Source organism: Aptenodytes forsteri, unplaced genomic scaffold, assembly GCF_000699145.1.
Source record: "Aptenodytes forsteri isolate BGI_AS27 unplaced genomic scaffold, ASM69914v1 Scaffold146, whole genome shotgun sequence".
In the NCBI taxonomy this organism is placed as follows: domain Eukaryota; kingdom Metazoa; phylum Chordata; class Aves; order Sphenisciformes; family Spheniscidae; genus Aptenodytes; species Aptenodytes forsteri.
The window spans coordinates 6,733,199-6,758,129 of record NW_008795128.1 but is presented as its reverse complement, the minus strand read 5'-3'; the positions used below and the strand labels follow the sequence as shown (position 1 = coordinate 6,758,129).

Here is a 24,931-nt window from a genome sequence, read left to right as displayed (position 1 = left end):
AGGAAGAAATCCCCTATTGTGTTATCTTTGTCTTATTAGGGTTAAACGTGCACAGTGCAGTAATTCTTTCTCTGGATACGTTATCACTCTGCTCATCTTCTCGTTATACAGTCACCCTTTCAGATTGTTACGTGACACTGTGGCTGCCTACTGCCTCAACCGAGAAGGTTCGGACCAGAACCATCAGGAACAGCAAAAACCCCGTCTGGAATGAAGCTTTCTGCTATAAGATTGACCGCCGAGTCAAGGTAGTGAAAATAAACTTTTTTCACCATTCGTTGTCTGCAGATAGTCAGTAGATTATGCAAAACTGCAATAAACCAGTAAGTATATAGTTAGTTTCCAAACACTGGAAGTGTTAAAGATTCCTCAGGAAAAACTCTGTTGCTTACATCCTCCTTAGTATTGTTCTGTTCCAGCTATTTGTTACTTAAACATCTACTGTACTGAAGCAGTGAGAAGCAATTAAATGCCCTACAGAATATGGCCTTACTATCCTATTCCCGATCTTGACATATACAAGTGAAATCCAAGATAAAGTTCACATAAAAATAACAGTAAGATCAATTAGTTCTAGGTATGGTGGAAAGGAAATCCTTTAAACATTCTTTATGTACCTGTGCCTGTTTTATACACTTAGAGCCAACGGCCATAAATGTAGAAACACTTAATACAGTTATTTATCACAAATTCATGAATGTTCTGCATGACCTGCCTGTCCTGTTTCATTTCCCCAGGCAGACAAGCCTGCTTCTTTGTGTACGTACAGTTGACAGTACCTGCTTCTTTGTGTACATACAGTTGACAGTAATGTGAAGTCTAATACTCCCAAATCTCTTTCCCTTTTCTGTTTCTTTTTCTCTTTTCCTTCTTCCCCTAAAACTGGAGGGGAGAGGGAGGAAAATCTAGTCTTGAGATTTTTCTGCCTTATGGAGCTCTTAGACATAGAAATACCTCCATTTTTGCAGAATGTGCTGGAGCTAAAGGTCTGTGATGAAGACACAATCACCAGGGATGACGAACTATGCACAGTTCTCTTTGACATAGATAAACTCACTGTAGGACGTACTGTTCGAGTGAAGTTTCAGCTGAATCCACAGGTGAGCAATGGAATTAGTGAGAACAAAAGCAAATTCTTTCCTTCCACTTAAATATATCCTTTTACAGTGTTTCATTATAGGAAAAATCTACTTAAACTGTATTTTGCTGCTATTATACGAAAGACTTAAAATCCCTGTATGAGTGCTCCATGCTAGTTTTTGTTAAGAACAAATCTCTGTGCTAAAAATCTAGGATGGAACCAGCTAGAACTAATTACTCAGTGCCTTAATTCTGAATATTTCTGGCATGTTTGTTGGTTCTTGGTATGAGTTCTGAATTTTCAGCCACTTTAAACTGTAATAATATTAAAGCAGCTGATTCTTTTTGTGTTGGGAATTAAAATCTGAAAAATGGCTGCTTTAGCAGAATAGCAGTTCCTACAACTGCATGCTCATATGGCATTTAGATTTCAAAAAACTAGTTTTAGCAACTGCTTTCTCAGTATCTTAAAATTCAATATCTTCAGTTGGCACCACGGGGTTTTCTGGCAAATTATTCTTATGTTCTGGGAATTTTCTTAAGTGCTATTCTGAATATATATTTTACAAATTATATGTAACTGGTATGATGAAAGCTATGAAGAAAAATAAGTAATGATGTACCTTTCTTTTTCCCCTCTCTTCAGGCACGTGAAGAGCTGGAGGTGGAGTTCACATTGCAGAACACGTGAGTAGAGTCTTAAATTCTATATAAAGTGTTGTATTCTGTATAAGAATAGCCTGGAAAGCTGGTTCATATGTGACAGTGTTTCTTAAACCTACAGTCACTGAAAGCAATATCTAGATGTTTTCATTCAAGTCTAGTAAATTGGAATTTCAGAATACATATTTTTAGATTTTAAATATCTGAGAATGTCATTTTTGCCCTGTTTGACTGCTACCTCCTGGGCACCAACTTCCTCCTGTTCTCTTTGTCGGTGGATCAATACACGAGGAACTATGAAGACAACTACAATATTGAGGAAGTTTTGACCCTTAGAAGAAGGAATGGCAAGCCTAAATGTCTTATGTCGCCCCTTCTTGGGGAATCTGGTTTTTCAAATCCACAGCATTATAAAATGCTGTCCTGTAAGTTGATCTATTTAGCTCATCTGGCTACATGTGGGGAGCTGTGGTAGACTTGAGTATCAGTTCCAGCAGGGAGAGGAACTAAATATTCTGCATAAAGAAAGTAGCAAAGATCACTGTGGGAGGCTGAGGACTGAGGAACCAGGAAAACTGGAGGAGCAGCACTAGCTTCACTTGGTAGGCTTGGAAGCTGTTGGTGGAGTTTGTTTAGGGGACGTGTTTGCTTCAGATAATTCATGCTGTGGAGAAATCTGGGAGCCTATCACTAACTGGAGAAGGAGTATGATGCAGAATCACAGGTATTCTAGTCTGTCTCCATAATACGCTTTATGACTCTGAGGAAGTTGCTTGAAAGGATTTCTGTTACCAATTTGATCCATGCTACTGGACTGAAAGTGTTGTTAAAACAACCTTAGAGAAGGGACCTTCTCAAGGCATTCGGGGCACTTCAGAAGGCCTAGCAGGATAGTATGTTGGTGAAGAGTTTGAATAACGTGTTTATTCCTGACAGAAGGGGAAATTGGGACTTGCTGGAGAAAGGGCAGTAGCTCAGTGTTATGAATGGAGAAGGAAAGATCTCCCAGTGTTCACAGGCAAAAAAGCCAACAGAGATAAAGCAGTCCCAGAATCTCCTATTACAACTCATGGAAACTCACCAGGGCAGATTGTTTGCTGTTTACTGTGCACCAAAACTGGCAGAAGGCCCAGCAACAGCAAGACAAATGGTGCCTATCACAGCTTAGGAGTGTCACGACATCAGTAATAGCAATGGGAAAGGGAGCTCCAGTAGATGTCCCAAATGGCCTGTCTACAGTCTTCCTTCCTCTGCAAGTTAGAGGATGGCTTGTGGAGTTGGTACGTAGAATCATACTCTAGATAATCCTGTCTTTTGATGAGGGAGATCCAGGCAGGTTGTCTGGCTTGGATGTTGTGCATGAGTGGGTTTGCATATGGGGATGGAGGCTGGAATTCATGTCGGAGCATGTGCGCACTGGCTGTGTGTCAAACTCTTCTCTTGGACTTTGCAGCTGGTTGCCTTTTCCTGGAGACATGTTCAATAGATAAAGTCAGATATTTAGCAATTTCTGCAGGTGCTGTCTGAGTAGGAATTCTACTGGTTGGAAAAAGATGGCTGGGACTGTGTAAAATAAAAAGGAACCTGGGCAGCGCCAAGGAAGAGGTTTTAAAAAGAACTGCAGTCATGGCTCAGTTGCTACAGCAAGAACACATCTGATCCACGTTTTTCATTCATAGTGTGGCACCTGGGTGACCAATATAATAGTTGTGGCCTGAAGAACTCCACACGCAAAGGGAAGAAATCGCTGCGTCATAAGTCAGTCAGTGAGGGAATGTCCCTGTGAGGTCCCAGCAGGCCTGAGAAAAGAGAAGACACTTCTCTGGGAAAATGGACTTCTTGTTGGAAGGCAGATAAACATTTCCCCTACTATCCCTCATTTACATTTCTTGCATATGTGTGGTGGTCAATACTGTTCTGCCCATCAGTCGAGCCTGGAATAAAGGTGTAAGCACATCCGAATTGATTAAATATTGTGATCTTTGTAGGATATCGAGGTTTTTTTTTTTTTCCCCTCAACATAGAAAAGTGTGATATCAGGAGTAATTAATGAAAGGGTTTGTGCGCTAAAATTGGAGACAAGGGATTGCATTACTGGTAATAAACTAGAGAGCCCTGAAAAGGTCTGAAAGACTAAACTGAAGCAGCTGAGATGGATCACCAGAAAGCTATGGACCAAACCAACTTCTTCTGTGTTGAACAAGCTCAACAGGTTTTGGCAAGGGATTTTGGCATTGCTGGATGGGAGAAGTGTTGACAGAGATTAGAGATAATTTTCAGAGCGGGAGAGCCAACTGTGGTGCTAACAAGAAGTACAGCTAACCATGCGGGACAGTTTCTACAAATCTGGTATTGTGATGGGAGCAAAATACTTTTTTTGGGTAAATATGGCAGTTTATCTCTGAAATTAATAATTATTCCCACCAGCACATTTTGTCTGATGCTATTTATCTGAAGTAGTTTTTCATTCCTTCCCCATCTTCATTCCAGACTTTACCAATTGCAAGATTCACTATATTAGCCTGTTCTTTCTTTCCAGCATTTCAGATGAATAATATCACACATGAAGTGTAACCCCAGGCCAAGAAAGTTTCCTGGGTCGCACCTACGATAGTGGTTTTGTCACTCCTATTTTTGTTTGCCTATTGACCTCACTGCAAAAATTGTGTTTTGTGATACTTTTACCAAAGAACATTGTAAAAATTCCCTTATGATGCACTGGTGGGCTGTATGAAATCGGTTCCCCCATTCATTCCTGTTATCTTTTATTTAAAATGGAAGAAAACCTTCATTTTGGTAGCTTGGTTTCCACAACTGCAAGACGAATACCCTCTCTAGCTTTACCTCACTCTTATGCCACTCCTGCAGTACCTGCAAATGATCACCTCTCTGCTGCCACTACCCGTGGCAGGCACTGAGAGAGCCAAACGTTTGATCCTAACGACACAGAGAGGAAGGCATGCTCCTTCCTCCAAGTGCCTTTTCACCAGCAACTGAGTCAAGTGATTGCAAACGCCCGCCCAATGTTTTATGGGCCCATAACACAAGCCCAGCTGGCATGAGAGCTGCTGCCCTTGAGCAGCAGTGACAGAAAAGGTAAGGTCGTTGTACACAGGTTGTTGATTTGCATACTTTAGTGCTTTTTGTGTTATTTTCTGGTGATTATCAATGGTAACGTGGGCTTTCTCCCTTGTATTTCCACTGGTAGGGTCCAGCAGCAGCACGAGCCTCTACGAGTTGCTACAGGGTCAGGGTCCCGCTGGACTAGGTGGCTTCGCTCACTCAACATCCCCCTCCCCTCCGATTTCTGCTGAAGCCCACAGGTGATATTGAGGGGCCACAAAGAGACTTCTGATGAACTAAAAGGTACTTGGAGTTTCCAAGGAGAGGTCTGAGGGCCCCAGGGTATTTGCTGGGTCTGCTGATCTTCTTTTTGGCCTCTTTCTATGTTTCAGATGTCCCAAGTTAAGGAGGTGCATCTCAAACAACTCTTAGAAGAATGAAGGACCACTCTTACACAACCTTTCATCTCAGCTCCCCTTACCTTTTCTTTTTTTTCAAATGTGAAAGACGATGTTTAAAACAAAGCCCACTTAACACAAATAAATGTAAATAGGTGTACAAAAAGTTGTATAAAAGTTAAATATTAATTAATGAAATATGAAAAAAGGATGATTTTTAGAAAATAAAAGTCTTTTTTCTTTCTGTAGTTCTGCTGTGTTATTTTGAGAAATTTCCCTTATGTGTGTGGGGACCAGCAGATCATGCTAGCCATTTGGTTTCAGCACTGCTGAGGAAGCTCTTAGAGTAGGCTGAGTCTCCATCCATCGGGAGCCAAATGTACTGTTCGTATTTGTGTTTGTGGCAGAAAGTCACAGGGCGTCCAGGGAGCACTGAAGGCAAAAGTTTTAAGTCAAGAAAGATGACAACCAAAGAATCTTTGAGGTGAATACAGTTTTTATTGAAATAGTACCATCCCCCATGCTTCTCTTGGGTCGTCAGAAAGCTCAGCAAAGTAGCCTGCACTATGTGGAATATACTAAAATGAAGGGGAAGCTGGATCTGACATGGAAGAATTAAAATTTTGTACATAGGTATCAAAAAATCCAGATTCTCTGGTGAAATGGAGCACAGTAATCTACTCCAAATGTGAGCTGTAATATGAGAATCTGTGTGACTGCAACTTCCCATACAATGTTGCCCATTTCATTATAAGCCAGGCGTGATCTGAAAAGGAGAAGGCGGCAGTTTGATGCGTACCAGGTGTTGGGAAGTGATCCCTGGGCTCACAGAGTCCACTGCAGTCTCAGGCACCCCTTCAATAGACATTTAGTGGAGGATGCCCAAGGTCTCTGTTCCTGGCTTCCCCTGCCACAGGCCATAATATGCTCCCAATTCTCATAGTAAAACTGAGGTCTGCATTAAAAAAGGCCACAAATCACAAACTGTGATGGAGGAGAGGACAGGAGTGTTAGTATGTGTAACAAGGGCTGTCTAATAGCAGGTTGGTTGTTAGGGAAATTACCAGCTAGTGCTGAGAAGTGGACGTTATTCAGTGCTCCAAAGATAGGCAAAATATTCAAAGGTCCCTGCCAACCTGAATAGTAAGAGCTCTTCTGCACCCAGTTCAGCTCTGTTTCTAGCCACAGCTGATCTCCAAAGCTTCAGAGAAAGGTGAGTGCCTTTGCTCTTCTTAAGCATATGGATCACCAGGTTAAAAAAACCCCAACATTAAAAACATCTGTCTTATGCTGTGACCTGCAGAAGCCTTGAAATTCAGGATATAAAAGTTGGAAGTGCAGTGTGGAGAGTAACCAACAAGTGACAGCAGCTGGGCTTCCTTACAGCAGTGGCTGCAGAGGTGACACCCCAAGAGGGACATCTCAGCCGTTGGTGCTTAATGCCTGTGTTGTCCTGGTTCTTCCCAGGAGCCTTCCAAGCCGTTACGTCCAACAGTGTAGGTTCTTCCACCCTGTTTGAAGGTCATGCCTTGGACCTCCTAACTATCAGCCTAACTTTATACTTTGCTGATACCAATACCTCAAATAATACTGCAAGCTACTGGATATTTACCTCCATGAAGAGACATCTTTTCCTGCCTTTCCATCTTCATTTCACCAGGCTATGCAGGCTGAGATCTTTTAATATCCACCATGCTGTTTCTCTGCTTTCCTTAATTTTTTTAATGAAGTATTTGAGGATAGTGACACCATATGTCTTGTAATGTTACAACTATTTGACTACAAAATAGTAATTAAGTGCAAAAGTTTGCATCTGAAACAAAACCTGAGTGGTACTTAAACCCATTTCCCTGCATGCAGGTAGAAACACTGACTATTTTTTGCCCGTTCCTGACCAATGTTCTTTGAACTCTTTTAAAATGCACTTTCAAAAAAATATCCTACAAAATTCTTAAGTAAAATTCTTTTTTCCAGTGTATAACTCCTTTTTTTTTGTTTTTGTTCTGGTTTTTTTGTGGTTTTTTTTTTTTTTTTACTGGAAAGTTTTTCCTGAGTGTTCTGCACTGTATTTAACCAATTCATATTTTTCTCTTAAAGGAAGATACTGATTTGGAAATGAAACTTTAAACTGTGTATGAGCTTTGAAATTTTGAGAGAATTCTTTGTCATGAGAAATTTTACAAAGCTATTTTCATGTGTGTTTATACTGAAATCTAATAGTTCTGACAAACCTCTTAAAATAGATAATAACAATGTCATTCATCTGATTTTAAAGGAATTGTATTGCCTGGTTTCAGCTGAGATGAAATACATATCTCAACGATATAACTATGTGAGACTACAGAGTGTATAATCCATAGCTTGTAAAGTCTGAATAAACAGCTCATACTGTCTGCGGCAGATTGAGGAGTTGGTGCTCAATCCTTATAATTTTATGTATGTATGTATTCCCTTTGGACTAATCTGTATTACTGAGATACTGTATGAATTTACATCTGCAATTTAATGAAATGGTAAATCGTAAGATATCCTTAATGAGACATTGCCTGATTTTTCTGAGGGAAAAATATTTAAGAATATAAAAATTGGCATCTGCAGTGTATGAACCCACTTCTGCCCCTAGATGTATAAGTGGAAACACATCTACACATGTAGCGACATATTAAAATCTCATGTGCGTTTTCCAAATCTGTAGAACTGAGTACAATTCCTTCTGCCGTTATGGTAATTTTTGGAAAATTATGGAAATCTAGACAAATGTATTAGTTTTTCAAGTACAAAACCTTGGGTCAAACTGTGTAATGATCAAAACAATCAAAATGGATGTAACAGCCTCCAGCTCTCCTCAAACTCAGTATGTCACGTATCGGAATTCATTACATGGTTTACTAAAGCAAGTATGAAAAACCACAGGAGTAAAAGCCCAGCTTCATATTCTATCATGGGTGGATGGAAAAACTTGCAACTTGGCTCGTCATCTAGAACTATGTTTGATAAAAGCTTTAAAGTATTTCTGAGTGAGAATGTTAGTCAGAAATGTCAAAGCTGATGGGGGGAAAATGAGTAATGTGTTAACTCATAGACTTAATTATTTATCTGAGTTATCCCACCCATGACATTATATTTTCCATTTTATTTTTCAGTCTGGACTATCCTGATAGCATCATTACTAATGGAGTACTAGTGGTAATGTATATTTCTTATAATCTTTCCTGTGCCTGCATAACAAGTGTTCATATTCTTAACTCTGGAAACTTTGAGCTGTGTCCCAAAGCCAGTATATCAGCCACGCTGTCCTACTGAGAAAAAGGATCTGTTGTTAGCACTAAGGATCACTGTTTTCCCATCACTCCAGTGCAGTGCCACCTTCTACAAAGGCATGCTGTGAGGCTGCTGTCAGCATGCATGTGCCACCTACTTTCTTCTATAAACTTGAATTTCCTACCTATTATTCCCACATTACACCCAGAACTGTCAGGTGTTAGTGAAGAAAGTGACAAAATGCTCATAAGAAGAGTCCCATATCTCAATACACCCGTTATTTTGAATAGGTCTCATCTTCTTTACTTAACTGTCTCTCCAAGTTCAAGCAGCTCATGAGTTGTTCCTCTTTACTTTCAAACTTGGAAAATAATACCATGTCACTATTGCCCTCATGTTATCTGAAGACATAGTAATAGATAATAATTGTGTTGCTCATTGATCCACTAGAGGGGTCAGCTGAGAACAGTATGAATCACTTGCAATGACATTTACACTTTTCTCAACCGTCATTTATCCTCTCTTGCTACAGGCACGTGAGGTTTCCTGTTTGGAGGTTAGAGTGGATACTGGGAAGCTGAAGCAACAATCCACAAGTGAGGTTATTGCTTCATCAACCTATTGTTTTTGTGATGTGATTCAGTCATTATAACAGATGTTGAAAAATTAATAATCTGTTGTGCATGTTACTCTAGCTGTGTCACATAATACTTAGTTTTGCCATGCCCCACCTTGCAGAAAGATAGTATCTGTCAAAATTCAAGTTAGTCAAGTATTTAGTTCCAAGGCAAATCTTAAATCGAGGCAAAAATAGAGCCATATATACTAGAATTAAAAACTTGGAAAAAAATATATTAGTTCTCTTTGTTAATTGCTTGTTTAAAATGAAAATTTTTAACTAAGTTGGATCTTCTTTTAGAAGTATCTTATAATTAAATTAATATGTAGAAATTTTATCCTGTATGTTTAATTTGGGTTTTAGTATGTACAAAGTTTCTGCACATTCAGGGTTCTGAAAGGGACTTTTTTTGGTTGCTTGAGCAAAAATAATAAATTTTCGCTCTTAAATTTAAATGTAAAATTGTACAAAAGGAGTCTGCACAAAATGCAAACCACCACCAAATCAGGACTTTGCCTGTAAAATGTAGCTGTGCTAAATATAGCAGGACTCTTCACTAGTTTTGAAGTTCATTCAAATAAACAGTAGCTTGTGTAAAGCTGCTCATGGGGCAAATCTCAAAAATTTATGGCTGTTTTGAGATCATTCATGAACAGAAAATTGACCTTTATGAATAAAATGGTAGCAATGGCTGAATTGCATTATAGGAAGTTCCAGACTGAAATGTAACATGGGGAAGAAAGGTTAGTGACCTAAAATTATATGCCTCTTGGCCCTGATCTTGCAAGAGAACAGCATACGGTCTCTCTGTAAACGTAAAGGCTTTTCCGTGCAAGGAACACAGCCTTTGGGTTAACAGGTTGTTTCTGTTTTGGTGACATGAGGGCACATGTCAAGTAGTCTGCTTGATTTTTGGGTTTGAATCATTTGACTATTGTAGCAGACACAACATAGAATAAAATGTACATGATGAACCAGAACAGACTGACATCAAAAAAATGACTCTCTTATTCAATATGAATAATCCAAAGTGCCTTTAAACTGACACTCCTTTAAATCTAAATCTTGGTTTTATTTATTCATGGAAAGCACCTACCAAATAGCACGCTATAGTATTTCAAAAATCTGTGATTTCTGTATATTAATGATTTATATAGATCCACCAAGATGTTTTATATCAGTTTTCCATCTGGTTTGGCCACCCAAAGTCTACTTAATCATTGTGGTGTAAGGAAAATCAGACAAAAAGCATGCAGAGTAGAAGCGGATTTTATTTATTAGTTATGTGTGTTTGCTTGGAATAGTTAAAATTCTCCTTGTTCCCTGCCTCTCTGTTTAGACCAGGAGCTTACATTTACAGTGAAAGGGTCCCATGAAGGAAGCCAGAAGATTTCGCTGGACTCTGACCCCAGCCTTAGGATCATCGTATTTCACTGCGTCATAAATGAGCAGACAAGACTGGATATCATATTACCAGAAGAGGTACGTTCCCCTTCTGTATGTTATCAATAACCTCAGTGAAATTAGAAGAAGAAATTAATGTAACCAGTGAACTGAACAAGCTCTCTTAGTAGGAGAAGTCCTAGAGGTGACAAACTTTTCATGTGTGCATCCCTACCACTTTTTATGTTGTTTCAGCTGGCAGATAAAAATGAAACAGAGAAGTCTGGGGTCCTTTCTTTCCCTCTGAATTCACTCCCTTTGCAGAAAGAAGTAATAGTAGAAGAGGTGAGTGCTGTGAACCTTTTGGAATAAATATTTTCAAAATGTGCTTAATTTTGTCCTGCTAGAAATAAAGCTACCGAGTGAAAAAAAATCACTGTGTAAAATTGTACAGCTGTTTATTGAAAATGTTAAAAAAAATTAAGACTGTCATATTCATTTTTAAGGAAACAGATGTTAACAATAATTATAATAAAATGAAAATCATTGCAAACCTGCATCCCAAAATTAGAATTAAGTGGTTCAAAGGAACAAAAATGACCATAATATGCACATGCATTCCAAAATTTCTTTTTCAGTACTGGGGTAATTCCAGAATGGCTAGTAATTAAAAAAAAAACAATCCAGAATACGAGCTTAATTCAGATCTTAACTTGTCTAAACATTCATATTGAGAGTGCTTTTGTATGTAATATTTTTCTTTTTTTTTTTTAATAAGGTAACGTCTCATTCTTGTTGCTTCTTCTAAGTGTGCACACTGTGAGCTGGTCTAACATTCAAGCTTGTGGCACACTAACTGCCCCAAATAGACAGGCTTGTTAGATAAGAGAGAATTTGATTCCAGAGCAGAGTAGTGAGACTTTGGTTATTGTACCAAAATGAAGTCCTTAGCCATATTATTTGAGAACCTCCTCTCTTACTGAATGAGCATTGCCTGAGCTTGAAGGAAAGAAATGTTCTAAAATTTGGTGTTAATTAGCTTTATTTTCTGGATTTCTAGGATCATTCCTTTCATTTGTGCTTGACAGCAAGAAAATGGTAAGATAGCCTCTTTTTGTCCTATCATCCAGGATTACTGTAAACTAGTTATCTAGGTTTTTTTCTGTGATAGGTGGAGAGATGAACACATGCTGCGTGAGTGCTTTGTCCTGTACTCACGTGGTGCCTGAGGTAAGTGCAAGTCTGCTGCAGTTACAGGATCACGCAGTTCAATATGAGTTTATGGGCCTTGGTAGGTTTCTTCAGAGTAAATTAGCCTATTTTATGACTACTATTCTTAGACATGAGTAAAACTGCACTACTCACATATTAATTTTATTGCCCATTTATGCCAATAGTCAGATCTGTGTAATGACTGAAATAAACCCTATTCCTCTTTAACTTTGCAAAGTCACCAAAACAAACATAGGGCAGCCTGGCTTCTGGCCCTTCCCCTGTTTCACTGAGCAGAATGGGAGCCGAGACCTGACCAGCCGCGCCTCTGCCAGCCCACTTGCAGGGACAGAATTGCACCAGTGATAGGTAAAATTGAAGACAATGAGGTTTTATGGTACAGCTGAAAACTTCATTATGGTTCACAGCATCCTTACTATTGGGTGATATACAGAAGGGAAGCAAGGTGGATTTTCAGAGCATGGGAGCAGTTTGTGTAGGTGAAATTCAGAGCATAGGAAGAAGAGCTACCTGCTCAATCTCAGCCCATAACAAAATGTATAGAAATGTAAATCTAACAGAAACAGGCTTATAGAGAGAGCAAGAGAAATTTTAATCTACAGCTAAAAAAGTTTTTTGTTTTTATAAGGTCAATCAATTGACCTTATTCTGTTTTCAAAATTACACTGTGATATACCAAATTTGCTGGACAACAGAGGTTACTAACATTAACCCTTGAAGCATTCATGTTTCTGAAATATTGGTGAAAGTAATGTTCAGGATAAGGTTTGCAGCCAGCAGAGGGTGATGTGACCCAGAAGATTTGGTCAATATTGAGTGCTCTTCTCAGTAACAAGTGTATTTGTGTTGAAGGCACAAAACATTAGCTGCCATTTGATTGGTTTTGTACCTTTTTTTCTGCAAATTTTTTGGCTTGTGCTTCATATTTCTCACATTTCTTCAATGTGGCTGCCCATGTGGAAAAAATTATGGATATTCTTATATACTTGCAGGATGAAGCTTGCAAATGCTTATCTAGAAATCTGTTCAGCACACAGGTGAAAGGCTGGATTTCACGGGACAGAGGCTGAGCAGGGGGCGATGCTGCAGGACTTGCTCTGCAGTTCAAGCTCCATCACATAGCTCATTAGGACCTTCACTTTAAATACTATTAGTGAGCTGTCAAAACCTGAGAGCAGGTGATGGTGGCATCAGTTGAGTTTTCCAGGATGTCACGGTGACAAAAAGGAATGGATACAGAAAAAATTACTCCTGAAATTATGCCTTTTCATGATCTTTCCCTGGCTTGTGTGTGTTATCTTTGTGCCCGTGTTCACAAGAATTGTAAAGCACCTTGGAAACTCCTCTTCATCCTCACTACTACTCCTTGCTGGCAATAGAAATGCTCCTTTTTCTTCTGTTCTTTGATCAATATGCAGACTTGGCAACAGCTTGTTTTACAGATGATTTGTGGAGTTTGCTGACTACCTGCCCTACAGGTCTTGAAATTGGCTATAAATGACATGTGCATTGATTTGTCCCATTGTCTATTCCAGCTCAGGAGACCTGGATGTGCGCTTGGGGTTTAGTCTGTGCACGGAAGAGCAGGACTTCCTGCGGAAAAGGAAGAAATATGTTGCTGCTGCTCTGAAAAAGATTCTTCATTTGGAGGAGGATCTGAAAGAGCACGAGGCAAGCCAATACAGTCCCTGATAGCAACTCCTCTCTGGGGATTGGGGCCTGGCTCACAAATTGAAACCACAAATAAAAAAACAGCTTAATTAATCCTGCTGTTCTGGGACAGGCCTGGCCGCCTAGGTCAAGAGATGAGCAAGAGAAGCAGTAGCTGGTTCATGCAGCAGAGTAGGGAAGGCAGAATAATGCCTTTACAGCCCCCCAAAACTGCTCAACAGTTCCTCAGTTCAACCCATTCCTGTTTATTCTTGATATTTCTCAGGGGTCTCAGGAGGAAAATTTATACCGGGCAGACATGGAACAGCTGGGAGATGCTGCCTGGGGAATAGTGTGTCTTAGCTCAGTAACAGAGGCAAGGTGGTCGTCATGGCCACCCTTGTAAAGGATTTTGAGGGGAAGAAGCAAAAATTTTCACACAGACATCTGAATAAAAATACTTTGGGTGGTTTCTGCCACAGAAAAGATACATTGTTGGGAAAACTGACTACTAGAATAAAACCGTCAAGCTGGAAAAGAAGAGTGAATCTTACAGCATCGTTGAGTTGTATAGATGAAATAGCTGATTAAAAGTATAGCTTCATCACTGTAGCTTTATCACTGTAGCTCCTGTTCCTGCCTCCATAACTCAGTCGTAAGTTTTGTAACTGCTTATGCCTAGTACCAACATACCAACAGCAAGAATCCTCTTTAGCTGACAATTAAAAGAAATAGTGCTGCAGATAGGGTACAGATTTTAAAAAATCATATTTTGGATTTCAGAGCAGAGAATAATATAGGAAATAAACTTTTCAAGAAAGCCGGAAAGAACATTTTTACATAACTGTCTAAGAGTTTCCTGACACAAAGAAAAGTGGTTGAGGTGGTAAGACCAAAATGGTAAGACCAAAGCTGTTTTTTGAAAAGATCTAACTAATCTGGCTCTCCTATTCATGTATTTAACTTCAAAATTGTGGAAAAAAATCCCCTCTACCTTGTTAACTGACTTTATATTTGAACTGAAAAAAAAATTATCATTAGAATTTTAATTCATGATGAAAAAGGTTAGAAAATGTAAAAAACAAAATATAACTTTTTGAAATTATTCTATTTTTATTTAAGATGATCAGAGTTTTCCTCGTTATTACTTTATAAAATTTTCTAGATTTTAAGTTCTTATCGATTTTAGGGTAGGAAGAACTTTTCTTTTTTTTAAATTTCATAGAATGGGAGGAATATTTTCTTCAAGCTCTATTCATTGACTTTAGAACAGCAGATCGCTTGATGAAATTAGAAGCTAATACTTAAAAGGTATAAATAGACATTTTCCATAGGGCATGTAAGCATCCACACAACTCAAGATGCTAACGGAAGCAAAGGGTGTACTAGATCAGCAAAAGATTAAGAGAAGAATAGTCTGTCCCTTCAATTATACTTGGACTATGGAGGTGGGGAAGCCCTATCAATGATTGTGCCTCAGGACATAAAGTAATTAGTGGCCTGAGGCCAGGAAGGCTTCGGCTATTGTGCGGTCTGGCTGATTACAGGGTGCTGTGCCGTTCTGAGACACTGGTCATTGTTAGAGGCAGAATCACAGATCCCTAATCTGCTCTGGCATGGTAAATCCTGTGTTTTCTATGACGACTTCTAATAACACACTTTGAGAAGAATTCCAGGGTGATGAGGTTGATTTCCAATTATATATTAAGTAAACAGCCTCCCGCCCGCCTGATCTGAGTGGGTAAGACATAAGCCTTCCCTCTCCCATCAGACAGGTGGTGGCAACAGAAGCCTTTTGCAACAATCGCATCCTTTTTGCACGAAGTAACCTCACGGCTTGTATCAATGCCTGTAACCTGTTTTCTGATGGCTGCAGTGAGAAGGATTGCTTGTCTCTAATACATGCATGGCTTTTGCTCCTTCTGCCTTGCTGTGTTGGACAGGTGCCGGTGGTGGCCATCACGACGACCGGGGGAGGGACGAGATCGCTGACAGCGATGTATGGCAGCCTGCTGGGTCTCCAGAAACTCAATCTGTTAGACTGCATTTCCTACATCGGTGGTTTGTCAGGTACCACATGGTAAGAATGACCCAAACAAGGTTTATGTTTGCACTCTCTTTGCTTAATACTGTTGACTATTTGTACAGCACCATCAGCTTATATGGCACTTAGTAAATCAAAAGCATTTCTGTTTTTCCCCACAATCTCCTCTGTGTCCACCTAGAGCAAAGAAACAAAACATACTGAATAAGAGATCAACTGCCACGTTCATCAGCTGCTTTTGTCACCACACTGACACAGTCTATGCCTGGTATTTTCATGTAAATGCTCTATTACCTTTTCATATTTTATCAATTATACCTTAGACTGAACGCAACAAATTTGTCTTTAGACTGGAAATTGAAGAAAGACGGGAAGAAGAATTTATGCCTGCCATTTGCTGGTTATTCTCACTTCCATTTTGGATTTAGAGTGCATCTCCCTCTGGTAAAAGGTGTATTTGGGGCTAGTGGAATTAATACTGTCGCAGATAGTCCAACAAATGATGCTAAGTCGCTGACCTCAGAGAGACTGCAGTTATGGTTGCTCTCTTCTCCCAGTGGGCATACGACAGATGATGTCATATTTAAAATAACTTAAGTATTTAAACATGTGGGTTCCAGGTAGCTCCACTCCTCTACATCTGGTTGGAAGCGGAGACAGTTTTTTTTTCACTGAATTGTGTGTCAGTCCTTTATATAAGTCCAAACTTTAATGACAGGTTTGTCTAAGTATTTGCTGAAATTCTTTTAAGTTCTCTGTATGTATGTGGAGATCTGAGTGTACCTGTCTGTGTTATGATTTCAAGGAGACAAGTAGGAATAATCATACCAGGACATGCCCAAGACCCAAGAACTACCCAGTTCTCTTGCTGGTAGGAGCCAATAGCAGATACAGGCAACAAATATGAGACTAGAGCAAACTAGTAGTAGAATACTTCCCATCTTCCAAGAAATGGATTTTCTGAGGACTTGTGGAGTCTTTGTATTTAATAGCATTGGGAGGATTTTTTTTCTCCCTTGAATTTCTCATATGATTTTTAAGCACGCATAAACTTTTATCATCAAAACCAGGAAAGCTTGGAGGTTTTGTATGCTTTTGAAACGAGAGTATTTCAGGTGTGTTTAATTTTCAGTTGTGAAGTCCATATAAATTGAGAAACAGGCAAACAAGTTGCACAAAAGTTCTCCGAAGCCAAACCACAGCATTAGTTCTCTTCCATTATTTTCTTCTAATGTTTCTTCAGGACAATGGCAAACTTATATGAAGATGCTAATTGGTCACAAAAATATCTGGAGGACGCAATCAAGGAAGCTCGCAAGCAAGTAACCAAATCCAAGATCTGCTGCTTTTCTTTGGATTGTCTTAAGTACTATTATAATGACCTGATGGAGAGGTCTAAAGAAGGACATAACACTTCTTTCATAGACCTTTGGGGGCTTGTCATTGAATCCATGCTACATGATAAGGTATTACTCATTTTTTCCAGAAGTCTGATGAACTTCTATAGCTATAAAGGAGAAGAAAATAAATTCCGGGATGCTATTCAGTACTACTAATGCAAATAATTAGTTTAGTGGTTGATTAAACTCTGTATATTCAGATCCATTATTAAAACACTACTCTTGTTTTAAAGTGAGGTTGACCTTGAACTGAAGGAGCCATGGCATCGCAGTCAAAGGTGTTCTTTCTTCTTAAAGAAAGAGAAATCCCGAGAAAAAAATTATTTTGAAATGTAAACTAATGACTTTGGACATGAAATATTCTGACTTGAAGAGGGTCTTAAAAATTCGAAATAATTTACTTCACTAGCATAAATGAATATATGCATAAAGTGACTTAGTTATAGACTGCATATGGAGATGATTCAAACAGTAGGAAAGAGCATTCTGTAAATATGTTATCAAGTTTTAAGAAAGAGTGATAGAAATTTTCATACTTTAAAAATAGTATAAATTAAGTAGTTTCCTTCTGGTTTATGTTTATACAAGGAAGTTTTAAATCGTCATGTGCAAAAGAATATATTCGTGCATGTGAATATACTTGCAAAATATACTAAAATATGATAAATTCTGTTCCCTGAGATCCAGCCAAGGAAAGTACCTTACCATTCACTTAGCCACATATTTCTTCCTGGGAATGTTTTTTTTCCTTGCTGAATCTACAGTCAATCTCTCTGTATATCTCAAAATCCAAGAACCCAAATAGGGTGTAGCTGCTGATTATGGGATACTTGCCAAGTTTGGAATATCCCATGGCAGATATTTCTGCACAATCCAGTGAGCTGAGAATGGGAAGGAGAACCTGGATAAAACTCATAATTCACACTATATTATTTCAAATGCAAGTTGTTTTTCACTTAATTCTATTAACCTTTTTTAATCAAAACCAGAAAGATGAGCATAGACTCTCAGACCAACGGCAGGCCGTGGATAATGGTCAGAACCCGTTGCCCATCTATGTGGCCATCAACCTCAAGTCCAGCTATAGTGCTCAGGCGTTCAGAGGTAATGGTTATGATCCAGATTTCTTAACAACTTTATAATTTAAGTAATCTGAACTAAGACTAAATGCATGTAATCAGCTTTAAAAATACAAGTCCTTTCATTCTAATCACAAAAAAACCTTTTAAAATTTCACATAATAGTGACTAACACTTAAAAATAAAAAATCCAAACATGTTTACTCTTTAGAATTTGTGTTCTCTACATTGCCAGAAGCAAAAATATATTTATACCACAGAAGATGCCAAACTCACAATTTATCCTGGTCACAAAAACTTGCCAGAATATATTTTATATTTATACCACAGAAGATGCCAAACTCACAATTTATCCTGGTCACAAGTAACGAAACTAATTCTTATGGTGGTTCCCCGCGGTCTTGTTTTGAACAATTAAGGGAAATCTTATGGTGGTTCCACGTGGTCTTGTTTTGAACAATTAAAGGGAAATCTTTGAATTTTTGGGTCCAATGGCAGGACAATCACTATTTTCTCCAGTATTAATTTTCACAGTGTCTGTTTAATATGAGCAGCTGAGGACATGACATCAGGTGAATGCTAAGTTCTCTGTCACTGGTGCCCTTAAGGGAACAAGTATAACTGAGCAATACATGCTTTTGGGTAAGATTATCTGCACAGAACGCTTATAGTTTCATTCAGACCAGGGCTTTTCTGCTGGAGATTGCTGTATCAAAAGACATATATTCTCTCAGGGCAATAGTACTGCTATAGCTGGTGAACAGCATATTATGAACTAGCCAGTGTCTTTCTCATGATTTGTTCCTGCTCTCTAGTACTCTTCTGTTTAGCAATAGTTAACACATTATTGCCTTTTCATGATCTGGCTGCTGTCGCCGTAGAGTGGCTGGAGTTCACTCCTTATGAAGTTGGTCTCTTGAAATATGGAGCGTCTATTCGTGCAGAACATTTTGGAAGTGAATTCTTTATGGGAAGGCTAGTGAAGAGGCTCTCGGAGACTCGGATCTGCTACATGCAAGGTGACTATTGCCTAGAGGGAAAGGTGGCCTACTCGAGAGGCAGCTGTTGCAAGTGAGCACGTGGTCTGTGGTGGACTGCCCCGGGAAGACACCAGCAAACAGGTTGAACAGGTGTGAGTTTGCATTAGCAAGGACATACTTAGGAAATATGCCCATGAAGATATTCATCCAGCCAGAAAGGAAGTATCCAAGGGGAAGGACTGAAGGCATGTATCAATTAAAATTCTTCCAAGACTACTTCATCAATCAGTTTCTATTCTCTCTTTCACGTTACAGGAATGTGGAGTAGTATATTTTCCATAGATGTGATGTATGTCTGGAATTTGGCTACTGATTCAGAGGACTTCTGGTGTAGATGGACCAGAGACAGAATAAAAGATATTGGTGAGATGTTTTTGTGTTTTTGGTGTGTGTGGTTTTTTTTTTTTTATACCACCAGTATATATTGCTTATAGTCTGTGCAGAGGTCTAATGCCTAAAGAGATGCTGTCGAAGTCAGGGAGAGAGAGATGAGGAAAGCAAACCAGAGATGTCAGCTAAGAAATTTTTCTGCCTGATTTAGAACTAAACCGTGCTTCTTTGGCAAAGCTTTAGGAAAGCTGCGCCTTTTTCTAAAGGACATACAGACACAAAAACAGCCTCCAGCAGACATGTAAAAATAATGTTGTATTAAGAACACATCTTAAGATTGTTAAGTTAGGATATGTTCCCCCTTGGCCACTAATACTGTCAGTAGAGAAAACATCTCTTGCAGAGGGCTGTTTTCTCCACTAAACTGCCCGTGGAGAAAGCTTGCTCTTGCTGTTAATTGCACAGGGAACCTGGAGTGACTGGCCTCCTAACTTAGCTAATGTTTGCAGCTGGGTGATATTCACATGCTTTCTGAAGGTGTCCTGTTCAAAGGCCAATGTTGTCCTCCTGTATGTTTTGGGACTCGGCTCTCCCCTGCACCATACGTTGCAATAGAGGTGGGCATCATTCGAGGAAGCCTGGAGTGGGAGGTGGTGCTTACTGCCTGGCAGCTTGCTGCCTGCAGGTAGCTGTCATTTAATTCTCTGTCTAATGCTGAGTTTTATTTGGTAGCATAGATCTTAAGGGCTTATAACTGCGTTTGATTTACCTTTGGGGTGGGGGATGGTGACAACTGTGTGTATTAGTTACTCCATTTTTTAAAATATTGATCATTTCAGAAAACTGTCCTAAACTCAGAACTACTTCTTTCCTTCTTGCAGAGGAAGAACCCTTTCTGTCCATGAATCCCTATGAGGTAGACACATGTCTATTCACTCCCTCGAGCGCCCTCTCCTCTGCTCTGCGAGATGTCTTAACAGGACGCCCAACTATCGCACAGTATCCCAATTTTATCAGAGGCTTCCAGATGCATAGCAAGTACCTGGAGAGTGAAGGATTTTCTACCTGGAAAGGCACAGTAACTCAGCGTGTTTTTCAGTAACATTCTGAGGAGGGTTAGGTTTGGGAATAATTCATTTAGGATTTCCAATGAGGAGGAAGAGACAAGACTGACTTCTTCTGAAATTCTGCTTCTCCATTCCACAAATGCAAGACATGGAAGCCAGATTTGAACAGCATTTCATTTTTTGGGGGGGTTGAGGAGTGAAATTGAATTCAGTTGTCTGGGGATTGTGTTCCAGTGGACAAGGTGAGCTCAGCCTGAGGAGGCAGGAGGGATCTCCTTTTTAGGGCCAAAGCTGATTGAGATGTCCAGGAAGGAAGGAAAGAAAAAGCCGTAGTGTGTGTGATTTACTCCTGTAAATCAGTGCTGCTAGTGAGTCAAGGGAAGGCAGGGAAAATGGGGGGCAAAATTCTCCTTTCTTTCCTCTTTAACTTTCTGCAGAGGAGCAGACAATCTTGTTTTTTATTTGTTGTAACGAGAAATGTTTGTGTTTCAGACACAGTGATAGACTCCTTCCCAAATAAACTGATGGAAACAGCAGACGATGAGCTCTCCCTGGTTGATACTGGTTTTTTCATCAATACCAGCTACCCACCACTTTTGAGATCAAAGAGGGAGGTGGATGTCATCCTGCATTTAAATTACAGTGGAGGGTCCCAGACACTGGTAAGAAAAGCCATGATATCTGAGATGTTTTGCCTTCATGGTCTTTTGGTCTCTAGCACTTGTCAGTTAAACCAACTAACTTTCCAGTACTGGAATGTTCCCAATGGACTAGATGACCTTTAGAGGTCCCTTCCAATCCAAACTATTCTATGAATGGGAATTAGATGATTAGTATATAATCTATTATTTAGATTATTAGGTGATTTATTTCTCAGTAAGTAAGAAGGATATTAGAAGACAGTGATGGATATAGGCATTTTAAAATCATCAAGGTCTTCACTGCAGTGGATCCAAGAGTTTTTGAAGAGCTGACTGAGGAGCATTCTGGAGCTCTGATACTGATTTTGGTTATCCTTGAACTGAGCAAGTTACAGAGGCAATGGAAAATCCTGACAATATTTTAACAGATTAAATGGGAAAACCTATGTGTGTGTGTTTATCTCATACCAGTCTTAGGGAAATGTACTGGCTGATGCCAGACTTGATTAATAATGAAAAATAATATAATTAGTGTTGCATACATAATGAGAATAATATAAAAATAAACATAGGCTTTATAGTAAATACAGCTGTTAAAGTTTTTTTTCATGAGGTCATAAGGTATGTTGATAAATGTATTTGTTAGTAGGGAGTCATTATCAATCAATCACAAACAATGCAGAGGACAGAAAGATTGGGAAGTGGTAAATAATGAAGAAGTCAAGACAATGATGCAGAATAATCTGGACTGATCTGTTCCTTCTCCATTCCTGCAGTTTCTTTGCCTTCCCCTTCTGAACCTGATTCATTGGAATTATAAAATCAGTCCTCTGGCTTTTGGCTCCATTTGCAAGCTCAAAGAAAGTGACTGTTTTCTTGTTTTGCCTAAAGCAATGCAGAAAATAAGATAAGCTGCAATGTCTGGTGTGGTTATGGCTGTTTCTGTCTGAAACTTCACATCTTCCCAGAGGAAGATTCAAGCATTAGAATATTCATGTTCGCTGCTGGAATTTAAAAAATCCAGGTCTCTGGATCTTTTTTGAGTTTTGATTCTTTGTATTAATTTTATTTATTTTATTCATTCATCCAGCCTCTGGATCAGATTGCAAAGTACATCTCGGGGCAAGGAATCCCATTTCCCAAAATTGAGATAAGTGAGGAAGACAGGGAAAACTTGAAGGAGTGCTATGTGTTTGAAGATGCTGACAGTCCACAAGCTCCAACAGTGCTCTTTTTCCCCCTAGTAAACGACACCTTCAAGAAATATAAAGCTCCTGGTGAGTCATCTGTGGCTAGCAATTTTAATAAAAAGTCACTTGCCTAGTGTCCCCTCTCCATTTCATATCTAACGTCTCACTGTCATCTCTGACCTTCTTTCCAATGCTGGCATTATCAGCCTCATCACTGACAAAAATAATTGGTCTGTGTCAGCACGTCTGAACTGTGAGAACTCCAGAAGCTTTCCTAATACATTTGAGATGAAAATAGGCATTTACTCCATAGGACTTACTAGAGATAGTATGTAGTTAAAGCTCCCAAAATACATACAGGAGGGGTGGCAGGCCCTCAACACAAGCTGTTATACTCTACAAATATGCACTTGTTATGCACTGCTGCTTGCAAACAAAGATGGAGGCAAAACCTTCTGGGAGTTTTGGTGGTAGCCCATTCATCTGGGTTTTGTTCACGTATTTACAAGTAATCTCCTGGATTGAGGACTGAGTGGATTGAGATCTTTGTTTTTAGTATGAACTATGTCCTCTGTTCTGAGTGCCATAATTTCTCCTGAACTTTCAGTGAGAGTGTTGTTATTTCATCCGGTACAAGAGTATCTTGTTTTCCTTTTGCTTGCACTTTTCTAGTTTGGGTAACAAAGACTTTTCGTTGTCCAAGGAGTGGTCTACAAGTGCTGCTGCTGATAATCAATGTTGTTCTCATTCCCAGCTGCTTGGGTTTACATTATTTTTGGACAGAGGCTTGATCCAGAGGCTGGAGAATACGGTGCTACTAGACTACTTTTACATCCCTCTGGCAAATCATCTTTCCCTCCAAATCTCTCTTTTCTACCTATAATTACTTAAATGACTGATATGAGCCACATACTGCAAGAAAACCTTATTGGTGCATCTCCTTGTGATTTGCCCCTCAGGTGTGGAAAGGACTCCTGAAGAGATGGCTGAAGGCAAAGTTGATGTCTCCAGTATCCTCTCCCCATTTACGACAAGGGAGGTGTGTTTCAGTGAAGAGAATTTTGACAAACTGGTGAAACTGACTGATTACAATGTTCTGAATAACGAGAAGTTGATAATTCGGGCCTTGCACTTGGCAGTGGCACGGAGGAAGCAGCGCAACTATTAGCCACTGCCTGCTAGCTTTAACCTTCCATGTGGTATTTCTTGGGTTGTCTATTATCTGGTGAAATTAAGATGTTTGATGCTTGGCAGTGTTACTTAGGAATTGCCTCATCCTGAGGATGTGCTGGACTCCAATTCATCTTATCTACGTGATTGTTCAGACGAACAGATTGGTATTTACCAGTGGTTTAATCCAAAACAAACTTCAAAGCAGCAAATTTGTGTTTAGTTTTGTTACCTTGTTACTTTACCTTTTGATACATGTATTCCGAATAAACTAATATAGAGTTGTGTAAGATAATAATGAAATATGTAACACATTAAAATGTGACTCAAACCAGTATTTATGTTTCTTTTCTGTTTGGCAGAACAGCAATCCTTTGAACTGGAATAGCTAATCCATTGTGTTGGTCTTGCTTAATTATTGACACACTGAAGGTTGTCATCTCTGATTTGATTGTCTGTCCACTATAAGGTTTTTATTTAACTGGCTTTCTTCACTAATCTTTGAATATAAGTTTCTTAAGTTACTATCAGTGTTGTAAAAATCTATACAGTTTTCACCATCAATAAAAAGTACCCCTGAATTAGGTCATCTTTGTTTCATGTGGTCAAATGAATTCTCTGAGCTGCTATTCACAGAACCACCTATATTCAGCCTAAGTAGTAGTCATGTTGCCCAACTTTCCTTTCATTTTCTCTTGGAGTTGCTGCTGACTGTCCTGTCTCACTCATCTTCACCTGCCTTGACTGTTCCTGAAAGATTACCTTGCAGTTTCTCCCAGTGTTTCGTAAGATGGGAAGTGGTTGCTAGATGTTTGCATAGAGTACGGCAATGCAAGAGGGCCTTTTGAGCTCCCTTCCAGCCATAGTTTTTGCAACTGTTCAACACTTCCCTGCAAATGGTCTTTTTGCAGCGGTTGTCCTGAGAGAGTGGTTCCTCATCATCAAAAATCCTAGAGGTCTTCTGGGGGAAGGTAGCTGCCAAAGACTCTCTTCTCGCAGCTCTGCAACAGGCAGATCACAAGCTCGGTCTTTCACAATAGCAGCCCTGCACTGTGGAGCTGTGATACAGAAAGAGGCTGGTCACAGCAGCTCAGAAAACGCTTGGGATTATCTTCCTTTTGATAATAAAAGGCTCCTACTGTTGCAATGAACTTCAGACTGAGTCACCAAGGCAGAATTGGTGTTGAGATCAGAGTCTTGATTATGCTCAGAAGTGACAAATTTGTTTGTATGGAAAAAAGTTCTAGGAAATGGATGGGAGAAAAAGATTTCTCTCCTATGGATAAAACAGCTGGTGGTGCATCCTAGAGCAACTTGGGTGGTGGAAGAGGAGGAGTGGGCCAGGTTTTTCATCTATGAGTATGTTCATTGTGTTCATGCACCTGAAACACTTGAAAGAGCACGGTATAACCCTGTCTCCAGGTACAGTATTGCACGTTTAAATCTAGATTATTAGCCTTCCATGTGTGAGGCAGCTGTAATTGTGGTTCAGCTCCAGGACAGTAGAATATCAGCTCACGGGATCCATCTGAGTATTTTCCGGAGATATCTTTGGGTTTACTCCCATGGTTTCTAGACCTTTTTGCTGGAAATGAAACAGAGCAGGATGGAAGCTGTTTC

The 24,931-nt window shown here is 39.4% G+C and overlaps 1 protein-coding gene across 1 annotated transcript in view; it reads left to right on the top strand.

Annotated features, from left to right (window-relative positions):
- The window catches only part of LOC103897516 (cytosolic phospholipase A2 epsilon), a 33,857-nt gene extending 10,548 nt beyond the window's left edge, over window positions 1-23,309 (top strand). The window contains exons 4-21 of the mRNA XM_019471595.1: window positions 112-248; window positions 969-1,100; window positions 1,727-1,767; window positions 8,348-8,390; window positions 8,998-9,061; window positions 10,424-10,566; window positions 10,723-10,812; window positions 11,528-11,565; window positions 13,236-13,371; window positions 15,294-15,430; window positions 16,638-16,860; window positions 17,784-17,898; window positions 18,755-18,892; window positions 19,169-19,276; window positions 20,125-20,316; window positions 20,803-20,972; window positions 22,042-22,228; window positions 23,101-23,309. Of these exons, the coding sequence (XP_019327140.1) occupies window positions 112-248; window positions 969-1,100; window positions 1,727-1,767; window positions 8,348-8,390; window positions 8,998-9,061; window positions 10,424-10,566; window positions 10,723-10,812; window positions 11,528-11,565; window positions 13,236-13,371; window positions 15,294-15,430; window positions 16,638-16,860; window positions 17,784-17,898; window positions 18,755-18,892; window positions 19,169-19,276; window positions 20,125-20,316; window positions 20,803-20,972; window positions 22,042-22,228; window positions 23,101-23,309 (2,303 nt within the window). The remainder of the gene's footprint in view (window positions 1-111; window positions 249-968; window positions 1,101-1,726; window positions 1,768-8,347; window positions 8,391-8,997; window positions 9,062-10,423; window positions 10,567-10,722; window positions 10,813-11,527; window positions 11,566-13,235; window positions 13,372-15,293; window positions 15,431-16,637; window positions 16,861-17,783; window positions 17,899-18,754; window positions 18,893-19,168; window positions 19,277-20,124; window positions 20,317-20,802; window positions 20,973-22,041; window positions 22,229-23,100) is intronic.
- Window positions 23,310-24,931: the final 1,622 nt, after the last annotated feature.